The 12,846-nt window shown below is 40.0% G+C and overlaps 1 protein-coding gene across 1 annotated transcript in view; it reads right to left on the bottom strand.

Moving 5' to 3' along the window:
• Nucleotides 1-12,559, bottom strand: part of IGF2R (insulin like growth factor 2 receptor) — an 82,227-nt gene extending 69,668 nt beyond the window's left edge. The window contains 2 exon segments of the mRNA XM_032214893.1: nucleotides 2,847-2,977; nucleotides 12,228-12,559. Coding sequence (XP_032070784.1) covers nucleotides 2,847-2,977; nucleotides 12,228-12,385 — 289 coding nt within the window. The 5' untranslated portion in view covers nucleotides 12,386-12,559.
• Nucleotides 12,560-12,846: the final 287 nt, after the last annotated feature.

The following is a 12,846-nucleotide window of genomic DNA, read 5'->3' as shown; positions in this document are numbered from 1 at the left end:
ATAGGGAAAGGTTCAGACTATCACATGTAGAGTAGCATTTCATGCAGACCAAAAGTATCAAGCTGAACAGCTCTACTCCTACTTCTTAAAAACCCAATTCAGTTGATATACTGTTGAACTAATTTTTAGGAATAACCTATCCATTTAGTAGGCTCATCCTGGAATATCTTCATGCAGGAACTAAGATTATTCTCTGTAACCTAAGTCAGAAAATGTGCTAGTCATTTCTATCCAGCTTCAAATTCCAAGCTCTTTTAAGAATGTCATAGACCTCATACAAAAAACAAACAAACCTATGGGATTCAGATGCAGAGTCACCTTTGTACTTTTACTTGACTGAATTAAAGAAAAAAATTGAGTTTATGTCTCTCATTCAAGTACCCTGTTTCCCTGAAAATAAGACTTCCCCGGATAATAAGGTCAATCAGGCTTTTGAGCACATGCACTTAAATAAGCCCTCCCTGAAAATATTACAACACAGCAGCAGCCATGAGGTGACCATGCTCGCCGTCACCTGCACCTCAAAAATAATAAGACCTCCCCAAAAATAAGACCAAGCACTTATTTTGAGGGTCAAAAGAAAATAAGACCCTGTCTTATTTTTGGGGAAACATGGTATTTATACATAATTTTATTATAAAACATTCCTTCTTGCCTTGCTGGCTTTCTTTCACACAAACATAGGGTTTTTAGTTATTTCTTATTTATAGTGCTGTAGTGGTTAACGCACCAGGCTAGAAACCAGGAGACTATGAATTCTACTTCTGCCTTGGGTCAGTTATTCTCTCTCAGCGCTAGAAAGGAGGCAATGGCAAATCACCTAAAAAAAAACCTTACCAAGGAAACTACATGGATTAATTCAAGTGATTGCCAGGAATCAACACTGACTCAGGAGCACAAAAAAATAATAATAATGTCTTTACTTAACACCAACTAATCATTTTAAAGAATGGGTGGTAGCAATCCATTTAATGAGATTATGGTAGCAATTAGGATTTATTAAACTGTTATGTGGTCTAGGTCATACTACACCACTTTATCCTGCTGATTGTGAGGAGTAAAGGAAAATAACATACCCAAATTCTTGAGTTAACCAGATCATGGGGATTGAGATATTAGCAGAACATTTTGCTAATTGAGATAAGATTCTCTAATAGAACAAGTAATCAAGATCACAGCCTAATCACACAAAGCCTTGGACTATTTACATATCCTACCTGCTCCTGTTTGAGTCCAATTAAATATACTGTAAAGAAATTGTTTCTTCCTGGCAAATACAAAAATTGACTTCTGAAATCTATTACAGCTTTTTTAACCTGAAACTCTCTAGATACATTTGGCATGACTATATATGTGGACTATACCTGAAGTCATGGAGTAGAGCCTACTAAGATAGCTCAAGTTGTATTTTAATCATCTGTCAGTACACTTCACATACTTCCAAGTTGATGGGATAAAAGCCATATAATGGTAGCTTATAAGGTAATTTCTAAACTATAAATCATAACTTGCACATAACAAAGCACAAGAGCTTAGGGTAAAAATTGGATTGTGATTGTACTTATGATGTATGGGCCAAACTAGTGGTGTTCTTATCATTAAGAGAGAATGTTGTGTATGGCACAAGTACTACAAAGACAGGCAACACAGGTTATACTTTCCCTAACTTATTAAAAATATTATTTGGAAATCCAAATTTACTGAAGTCATGATGGGCTGCACATATAAATTATTTATGAAATAATGCTTTACCTCCCGTATAGCAAAACTGACAATCACAAAATATTGCAACTCCACCCCCCCCCCCGGGTCATGTGATTGAGATCAGGGTGTTTGACAATCAATTTGCACTTACAACTAAGGGTGAAATGCTACCGGTTTGGGCCAGTTCATTTTTACATTGTGTGTGAGTCAATTGTGCAGCTTTTGGGTTATTTCTGTGTAAAGTGTGATAGTTGGTTTTTGAGCTCTCTGTGACTCTGTGAGATTCCTGATTGTTGCAGGGGCCATTTTGTGTGAAGTCTAGCTGCTTTTACATTGTGAGTCAGTTGTGCAGCCACGCCCACCGGTCACATGACCGCCAAGTCACACCCACAGAATCAATAGGGGAAATTGTTGAATTTCATCACTGCTTACAACCAGTTCCCCACTGCCACATGTTCATATGATCACCACTGGCAATCTTCTCTGCCAGAGTCCCCAAAATGGAAAAGCCAGCAAGGAAGTTTGAAAGTTGTTGCTACCTGCCAAAAGGACTCCATCTCATCTCTGCAGGCTGGTTGGAAGAGTGGCTTGCTGATGGATTTCAGCTCCGTGCGGAGTTCAAACCCCCACTCTCAAAGAACTGCAAGCTGGAAGGTTTCAGTTCTACGAGGAACTCAAATCCTCCAGCAAGCAGCCTTTTCACTCTCTCTCTCAAAAAAAGCCTGCTAGTAGGCAGGCAGCTGCTTTGTTCTGGCTACATAACAACCTGGGATATACCGTAACTTAACAACCACAAAAGGGAGTGCCAGAATTATGGTAGTTGAATGAAGTGGCCATTTTGGCATCTTGCTTAACAACCGTTTCACTCAACAACCAAAATTCCTATCCCAGTTGTGGTCATAAGGACCTATAGTCCTTTCCTTTTCTCGTATCCTGCCTTTCATTTCTTTATTACTTACTACTTTAGGGCATTTCATGTCATGCCACTTAACCCAAAAGAAAATGTGAAGAATATTTATATGTATACATTTTAAACTGATTTAAAACAAGACTTCTGCATTTTTATTTTTAAAAAAACCAGAAGCTGAACAGATGGCATTTAACATTTTTAATCCACGGAGCAGAAAAGCTTTTAGACTTACCTACTGAGAAATATAAATTATTTTTTAGGTCATGGGCACAAATGGCACTGGATCCCGCACAATCTCTTACACCACCACAGGGATTTATTTTATAATGCACTTTATCAAGATCAACAGCTTCCCATGTATAACTGGGAAAAAAAGGAGAGAAAATATTATTGTTATGTTTCAACAAACTCCATAAATAACTGTTTTAACCCAAATTACTATGCTCAAATATATCTTCATCCATCCATTTTTTCATCCGTACTGATCTGCTCCTTGTTAATACCATGTTAATGTATTAATTCTGTTAGTGTTTTAATTAACATAAAGTCTATGTACACTTTAAAAGTATTAATGAAATAATATAATTTTATTATTCATAATCATCCTAATGATAAAAACAAAAAGGAGGAATCTGGAAAATTATGTTATGAAGCTAAATCCTCCAAAGCCACTGCAATTGATAGTTTGAAGCTTAAACATTCTGAGGTGTCATATATACAAGGCAAAATATTTTATTTTTAATTTTATAGTCATACAAAACTAATGTCATAGAGTTGACAGCAATTTTCTATTCTTTTACAAGAAGACATTTAAGATTCTTAAATTTGCATAAAAGTGGAGTATCTTCAGCATCTTTAAAAGTTAGTGACTAAGAAATCAGAGTTAATTCTTCCAAACTGTTAGTGATAGGATTAGAAGAAGTTACAGCATTTGAACTAGATAATTTACATAACAAATATTTAAACTGCATAAATTGCCAAGGTAGTAAATAAAACATTTTAGTTTTATGAAGTTTTAAAATATAAACAATTTTAAAGAACTGAGAATGCCTTGAAAGGCATTCCTAGAATTAAATACTTAATAAAGGAAATACAGCTTGGTAAAAGTGATCTTTTTTTAAAAAACACACATTTCAAGTTTTGAGCCAATGAAAACAAAGGTAAGAATTCATTTTCCCTTCTCAATGATTAGTTATCTATTACTGAAAAAAGCATCTTAATTATGAAGTGCAAATCAGACAAAATTAGAATTTAAAACAGAGGAACACAGTAAATTGATGTCATTTGGCTAAATTCACATCATGCATTAATTATGATTGTTTAATAATGGTTTAAAAACTAGAGTAACTGAGTTCACATATAGCAAGAAAGCCATACAGATACAAACTGCATTTTGATTCACCACAAGGTACACACCATGCCATTGCAACACATCATTTTCCATCTACAGCAAGGGTAGAATCCGGAAAGGAGATCTACGTAAATCTTCACCTAATTTCTAATTAATCAACAAAGATTTTTAAGTTCCAAGTGCTTGACAAAAAAAGAGGTATCCCTTTATTACCTTCATAGAAACAGCTACCAAACTCAAGAGGAAAAAGGAAGCAAATAATTTGCACGAAAGCACCAGTGAAAACTAATTTTAGTGCTGGTCATGTGCTCTTTTTCTTCAATTCCTTGTTTACTTTTCAGAACATAAATTTTATGCTTGGTGAATATTAGTAATTGCAATGAAAAAGCTACATAGATCCTGCAAACCTAAAAATTGAACATCCTAATTTAGCATTTTAGAAAAAAATGCATCATCTGAAGACACTAGATATTAAACATGCAAAGATCATAAAACACAAGTTTCATTTTAAAGACATTTGTCTATGATTCCTTGAGTAGACTTTTCACTAATTTTTTATATTTTAAAAAACTTTTATTACTAAGCTAACTTACAATTATGTCTGACTCCTAAATATATATAGAAGTATCAGATGATAGTGAACTGGGGGGGGGGGGAAGTGTCAACAAACCTAGGTATAATCATTAACTAAGAAACTATTACATGCCTTTATTTTAAAATGCTAATTAAGCGTGTTTTCAAGAATGTTTTTTCACTGCAAATATTTATTGAAATGTCTTCTCAAAATATATTTCTTTAATATTGATTTAGCTGTCATGTGGTTAGGCATGAACTTTCCATAATATCTGCAAATGATTCAGCTATAGGCCTAGACAGCTAACTAGATGAATCACAACCACAAAAAGTGATTCAAACATTTGAGCTAACTGCTGTGTACTATACTGTATATAAAACTTTTCTGAGTTTTGTTCCCAGTCATGTGACTGTCAGTCAACCAGGATGTCTTAAAGTACACAAAGGCAGACAGAAGCAATTGTTTAATATCACAAAATATGGTCTTTCTGTCCTCACTGAGATTACCCTTTTAACACAAATTATTCTATTTTTATAGCATGACAAGATTATAACCTATCCATAAAAGCTAAGGACATGGTCAGACAAATGGGGCTTTTTTACAGGTAGCCAACATGACCAAGATTGGGACTAGAATCTTGGTTGTTGAGCGAAGCAGTCGTTAAATAAGATGCCTACATGACCACTTTGTTTAATAACTGCAATCTCAGCTCTTTCCATCCTTAAGTAGATGGAATAAAAGAACTGCCTGCCAAAGGACGAGATTGGGGAGGAACATGGACCAGTCCTGGAGTCTGGGGAAGGCTCGGGTGAGGGCTCTGTGTCGGAGGCAGACAGAGGGCCAGGGCCGTATGTCAGTTATCAGTTGCCTTTGGAGTCAAACATCAGTGAGGCAGACGAACAGCTGAGAGCCTATTCCCAGTGTGCACATGCTGAGTTGCCAGACAAAGGGAATAGCTAAAGAACAGGGGTCGACTTGGGAATAAGGCCACAGGTGGACGATGAATGGCCCCTCCCAAAGGAAATAAAAGAGGAGCATAGGGAGGGGGTGGCATTTGCAGGAGATAATTAGTTCACTTAATTGGCTTGTGACTCTCCAAGACTCCTTGCCAGGTTTTGCAGACATTGGCCTTTCAGCTCTCCAAGCCAGATAAGGTCTGTGACTGTAAATCCTCCCTTGAAAGATGATTCACATCATTGGATGTGAATGAGCAGCATTCACAGTAAAAAGGGGTTTTTTGTGGGGACAAGGAGTTTCCCATTCTCTCCCTGCGTTTTGTTTCTGCAGCCAGACAAAGTCAATGGGGAGGTTGGCATGGGAAATTGAAAGCTGCCAATACCTACCAAAGGATTTCCCCTCCCTTTACACATTGTCCATATATTCCCCAGGCATTAAAGGGAGGGGAAATCCATTGGTAGGTGGTGGCATCTTTCAGCTTCCCCTGCCAACCTCCCCATTTGTCGGGCTGCAAAAACAAAGTGCAGGGAGGGAATTGGAACTCCTTTTCTGGGCTGACTTTCTTGGGAAGCCAGTAGAGAAGTTTGCGAGTGGTGATCAAATAATTATGAGGTGCTTGGCAACTGGTCTTAAGCATGAACAGGTTGCCAAGCAGCCAGATCATAATCACATGACTGGGAGGAGTGGCAAGATACTTTACAATGACTGAAAGTGCTTTACATACAATAAAGCCTTTCTTTCCAAGTTGTTGTAACTTCAAACAGTAATTAAATGACTGATCAGGTAAGTCAAGGACTACCTGTAATTAAGTATTACTGTTTGCTTATTTATTTGCAGTGCTTCTATGGCGCTTTAACAAAAATATTAAACATATTTAACTGTATTGGAACAGATATTTAATTACCCCATTTTGATCATTGTGTTACATAAAAACAGGTATTCTGTGAATGAGAAGTGACTAAGTAAACTCTTGTATCTTCCAAGGGTAGATTTTAATCTCTGATCTCATACTGCTTGCCTGTAACTGTTATCCTGAGCTCGGAATGCCTTTTCAGGGTATGCATAGACCCCCTGTCCGCTCTGTAGTTCTAATCTCAGGAGAATGCTTTCCTTGAGTTTGCCATGCAATGTTTACAAGGTACTAAAACACTTTTAAAAGTTCTCAAAACTATAAAGATTTTTTAACTTCCCTTCCTGCTCAGAACAAAGATAGGTTTGTCAAGTTTATGAAAGAAACATAAAGTATTCACTTTGGCAACACCACCAAGCAAAAAGCCGCGCCACCACCAGCGCAGACGCCGGCCTTTCAATCGATAACCTCGGCACTCCTCGCCTTGGCACGTGGATGGATGAGCGCTGGGACGGCTTAGTAAGGTCTGGCTGGCGGTATGGAGGAGGAAGGTGCTGAGCACAAACTACGAAAGCCCGGCAGCATGGAGGCCTTCAGCCGGCTCGCGAGCACCTGAAAGTAGGGGGTCATCTTATAAACCCAGTTGTCTTTTACAGCAGAATATACAGTAGTTGGTGTGAATCAGGCTTAGCATTGTGCATGAAACCAGAAGCTGAGATTTTGAAATCATACTTTAATAGCATATTTTCACCAACCACAAACAAGTTATATCACTACTGTAATGAAGTCAACAGATGAAATCTTAATTTTTTTAAAGTGGTATATTTATTTCTTGCCAAATCCAATCAATTGCTTGATGATGGAAGGTTGCAGAAATTCATTTTGCTATTCTGGGGGGTAATAGTACCAGGAAGATTGATTGCCCCCCCATTAATGTTATACAAATACAGAACATAAAATTATCAATTTTAAAGTCATAATTACCATCTTGAAAAATCATTACATGTATTAATTAAGCAATTATTCAGTTATTACACAGCCTTCCAAGGTAGTTGAGCCAATCTATTATTGAGGCATCAATAGACAGGGTCTTATTTTCTTTTGACCCCTGAAATAAGCACTTGGTCTTATTTTTGGGGAGGTCTTATTATTATTCAGTCAAATAAGGCATGCTTAATTGAACTAAGATTTAAATGTGACATTTGTCAAATTTTTGTCACACTGGCTGAGTTTCATTTCATTGTAAATTTCATTTCAAAAAATTAAATTTGATAATCAAATATATGTTGAAATTTACATGCTGTAATTACGATGGGAAAAATTGGTTATTAGTGTAAGTATAATGGCCTTTTAATTACAGGCAATTATGTGACTCATCCTCTCACTGGTGGAGCCGCTTGTGGCACAACGCCACAAGGCTTGTTGTACAGTGGAGCCGCTCACATCAAAACGCTGCAAGGTTCATTGGGCTGATGGAGCCATTTGTGTTAGAATGCCAGAAGGCTGGTGGTGCTGGTGGAGCCGCTCACAGCTGGACGATGCATTGTGTGTTGTGCCATTGCATGCATGAGCAGCAGCACCAGCAAGATGAGCCTTGCGACGTTCTGCCGCAAGTGGCTCCACTGGCATGATGACCCTCGTTATGCTGGTGGAGCCACTCACAGCAAAAAGATACTAAGCAGGATTAATTGAGCTCTTACTCTCCCTGTTCTTAATGCAATTCTATATACTTTAGGAAACAGGTTATCCTATATATACGTATTCATATATATACTCCAACAGCTACAACATCTGAAACTTATTTTCTGTGCTTGAAAATTAACCACATTCAAGCCTTCAAGTAATACCAGTACTTTAGTTTAGCCTGGAAAGTTAGAAAAATATCCCAGAAAAAGGCAAACCTCTGTAGTGCTGCTAAGAATATTAATGGATACTTCCATGAAAACTTCACTAAGACTTGAAATCAACCTGAAGATCTTTGTTTTCCCTTTCCATCTCTATAAAGAAATTGCATATAATGTATTTGGAATATAAATCTCACAAAACTCTGTAGTATGTAGATCATTATTTGTTCTTTTTACAACTCTGTAAAAGTTGGGCAACTGAATGCTGCTGAGTATTCACTAGCTGGATGCCCTTCCTGACACCTACATGGAGTTTGCAGTAGACGTTTTCTCTTTGCACCCCAAGAGAGAAACATCTGCTGTTACCTAGGAATGAACTCTCAACCTTGTGAATGGGAGGTGAACATCTTTACCACTAGGTTACCACACTGCTCAGATCTTAACTTGATTAATAAATAATAAGTATAATTCTGCGACAAATAGTGATAAAATGAGAAAAAATTGTCAGGAAATTCTAACTTAAGAATAGTTCAGAAAATAGGCTTCTGTTTTTATGAGCAAATTAAGACATTGGGCAATTGCTCTGTGAAATATAAACACTGCCGATGTCTAATAATGACAAACCAACAAAACTAGGCTTTTCCCCCACTGAAACACTTACGAATCATGACAAAATAATACACAGCTAACAGGATATCATTTTGCATGAACTTAATTTGCATTAGATTAATGTAACCTTTAATTTAAAAATAATAATTGTAGAGAGATTATGGTAAAAGAGAATTGGATAGGATTTTTGCTGTTTTTAATTCTGCTTACCGTGTTTCCCTGAAAATAAGACATGGCCGGATAATAAGGTCATGCCACATTTTTCTGGTGGGCAAAAATATAACTCCTCCCCCGCAAATAAGCCCCCTGGACAACCCCCCACCTCCGGCCAGGCAAAGTGCCACTCACCAATCTAGCGGTATCCCGAAGATGCCAAGCCGCGGGAACTGGGGGGCAGGCAAAGGTGATCGCATTGCTTGGCGCCTTCAGGATACTGCTAGCCTGGTGAGCAGCACTGTGCCAAGCTGAAGAGGGGGGTTGCCAGGAGGCTGCTCTCTTGCGAGTGGGCTCCCAATGAGCCAGGCACAGCCTCATGGGCGAATGGCTGTGTTACGCTGTCGCAGCAGTGCAACACAACAGCCATGAAGTGACCATGCTCACGAGTAGCCACCCGGAAAAACCCCTTTCCAGCTGGGCATAGCTCCAGGCTTGGCGCCTTCAAAATGCCAGTGAATGGAGCTCTGCACAGCTGGAGAGGGGGGTTGCGCAAGCAGATGTTCCACTCTCGCTCAAGCGCCTCCCAGCCTCACAATATCCTGGCCCAGCTCTCTTCGCAGAACCAGAGCACCTCCGCTGCCGCCGCCACCCCAGCAAGGCTTTTTCAGCAGCTTCCAAACTGAGTCTTTCGGCAGTGGCTGCTCTGGGCGTACACTCTATGGTTGTACGCTCTGCAGGCAGTTGGTCGACAACCATAGAGCATACACTCAGAGCAGCCACTGCCAGAAGACTCGATTTGGAAGCCGCCGAAAAAGCCATGCTGGGATGGCAGCGGTGGAGGCAGCAGAGGTGCTCTCGCTCTGTAGGGAGAGCTGGACCAGGGCATCGTGAGGCTGGGAGGAGCGCAAGCGGGAGCAGAACAGCCACTCGCGCAACCTCCCTCTCCAGTCGTCCAGAGCGCCATTCACTAGCATTTCGAAGGCGTCAAGCAATGGGAGCCGGGCACCGGAGAACAGGCGCTCCCACGGCTTGGTGATACCCCAAGTCAGTGAATGGCGCTTTGCCGCGTAGCTGCTCGTGAGCATAGTCACTTCATGGCTGTTGTGTTGCACTGCTGCGACAGCACAACACAGCCATTCACCCATGAGGCTGTGCCCAGCTCTTTGGGAGCCCGCTTGCAAGAGAGCAGCCACCCGGCAACCCCAAAACAATAAACCCTCCCTTCATAATAAGGCCCAAGCCATATTTTGTGGGTAAAAAGAAAATAAGACCCTGTCTTATTTTCGGGAAAACACGGTAGATTATATGCTATTCAGAACCAATTGAAAGTGATAAATAAAACAATGAGCTAATTAGTTTCTAATGCTAATAACTGATTAGCTGAAATAACTTCACTGGAAAGGCAATAGTTAGGTTCTTCAAAGTTGGAGATTCCAGGTGGCTTACATGAACTTGTTATAAAGGAGTCCCAAATATTTTTGTAAAAAATTGAAATATATATTTCATTTTAGTCATGAAAGGAATCATACAAAATCTTATATCACTTATAAAAAAAACAATTCGTCTGCTGACATTGGTGCCTTAAGATATTGCTCTGAGGGGAGAAATAATTCACAATTAAATGCTGCATTCAGAGAAAGTGAAAATGAAGAAACCCAAAAGTCCAGGTTGCATTTACTAGTGGTGCAGTCTTTATAAGTTTTTAACTGTGATAAATTAAGTGCTTCATTTACACCTCCTCATATATGAAATAAATCAAACACAACATACATTTCCAGTGTTCTTCTATACAATGGGTATAATTCCTTTGGACTATACTACTAAGGAAGCAGAGATTTAATATTAATCTGAGGACCAAGATTGTTGGGGGGCAATATGCTGACTCTGTAAACCACTCAGAGAGGGCTATAAAAGCACTGTGAGGTTGTATATAAGCTAGCTATTAAAATAGCTATTGCTATTATTTGTTCTTCAAGCTTACATAGCATATCAAAATAGCAGACAGAGGTGACAAACAAATGCTAAGGTTATGTCTGCTGAATGTACTAGTATGCAGCGTGTAAAGTAGGTATATTCTAAACTAACCAGAGTCTGGAATTGTGCCTTCCAGAAAAAAATTGTGGCTCAGTAGGAGAGTGCATGTAATAGATTCTTAGCATCATCAGGAAAAGTTGAGAAAATTTCCTGCCTGTCACTCTGAAGAACTGTTGCTCCTTTTAATGGACTATTTAAGCTATATAGTCAAAATATGGTGTACTGTAGTACAAAGTAGCTTCAGATAACCTTTCACCTTAATATAACAGATAATGGTCCCCTACTTACATACACCTGGTTCACATATCATGCTGAATTATGTGGTTTTTAATGTTTATCACATGGTTTATTTAGCATGTTACAAAAACCCAGCTGACCTATGTATTAAATTGGTTAAACTAACTATAACTGAACATACAGTATTGCATAAACTCAGCAAAACACACTGAACTAGGGGCCATTCATCAGCAACCCAAGAAGTCCCAACAGAAGGTTTTTAGAGCCAGTTCATTCTCCTGTGCAAAAGGTACTTTCTTTCACCCCAATTTCTTTTCTTTTGCCTAACTTGGGAAAGGAACAGGTTTTTCTTGCTGTTTAGGTTCACAACAACCCCTATATTTAAAGGCTTTTCAACAACCAGTACAAAAAGTTTAGGTCCTGTTTGTCAGTATGCTTACAGAGGAAACCTGAACAAAGAAATTAATTACATTCTGCAGTAGCGTTTAATACACAAACATGGGTTAAGCTTAGGAATTTTGTGCAGGGAAAGTTTAGGAGACGGCACAATTTAAACAAATGACAGCAGCTGTTACCCCTTCAGTGAAGGTCATTAAAATTACTGCCTCCAGAACTAGTATTTTAATATAGCAAATGACATACAGCAAGCTTTTCGGAGAAACCAAGTTGAACAAGGTGATGATGAAATACCAACTTTGTTTGGTTAATGTAAAAGGTCGCTGTTTCAATCGCAGTTCCTCTTAATTTAATCATGGGTAAATAGGAGGAAGCGTAAAAAGGCACTTGGGAACCTAAAATACGAAAGCACTCTTAAGGAAGTCATGCAAATGCGTATTTAAGGTTCAACATGTTCACACTGCCTGCCAAAGAGAAAACGATTGGAGAACCCGGCCACAACCCGGGATAAATTCCTTCGCAAACCATCCCTTCCCACAAAGGTCTCGCGGAACTGCAGCTGTCCCAAAGCAACGAGCGGAGTTCCGGGAGGGCTGGGCGCTTACTTGCATAGAATCTGGTAACTGAAGGCGTCCTGGGCCGCTAAGGTGGTGGAGGGGAATCCCTTCTGGGCCGGGAGGAGAAGCAAGAAGAGGGCAGCCAGCCAGCGGAGCCGGAGGGCAGCAGCTCCGCACGCTGCGGCGAACGCGACGACGCGTCCCATGGCAGGCCGAGGGAAAGCTCCGCGAAGGTTACTCGGCTAACATGAGCGAGCAGAAAAGCAAGAAAGCGCACTGGCGGAAGAGTCATGTGACTCCCTCTCTCCCTCGCCCTCCCTCCGCGCAGCGCCAGTCACCTGACAGACCCGGAGCCTGTCACGTGCTGGTAGTCATGTGAGATGAGGCGTGAGGGTGACGGAAGCGGGGGCGGGAATGGAGACAGGTGGCGCAATCAGGGAAGGGACGCCTGTTCGTGCTTCTCGAATGTGCCCTCGGGCTCCCTCCCCTGGGCGTGGTTTTGGTTGGCGCGGGTTAGAAGGGAAAGTCTCCCGCCCGGTTGCCTCGCCTGGGAAGGGCTTGTTGATGCCTGTAAGACGGATGTCTCTTGACAGGGGAAACGAGAAAGACCTAGACTTAGACCTTACTTAGAATAACTTTACTGTCTCTTTAAATGTACACCAGTTGG

This window comes from Thamnophis elegans, chromosome 4, assembly GCF_009769535.1.
Source record: "Thamnophis elegans isolate rThaEle1 chromosome 4, rThaEle1.pri, whole genome shotgun sequence".
NCBI lineage: Eukaryota > Metazoa > Chordata > Lepidosauria > Squamata > Colubridae > Thamnophis > Thamnophis elegans.
This window is presented reverse-complemented; position numbering and strand designations above follow the sequence as displayed.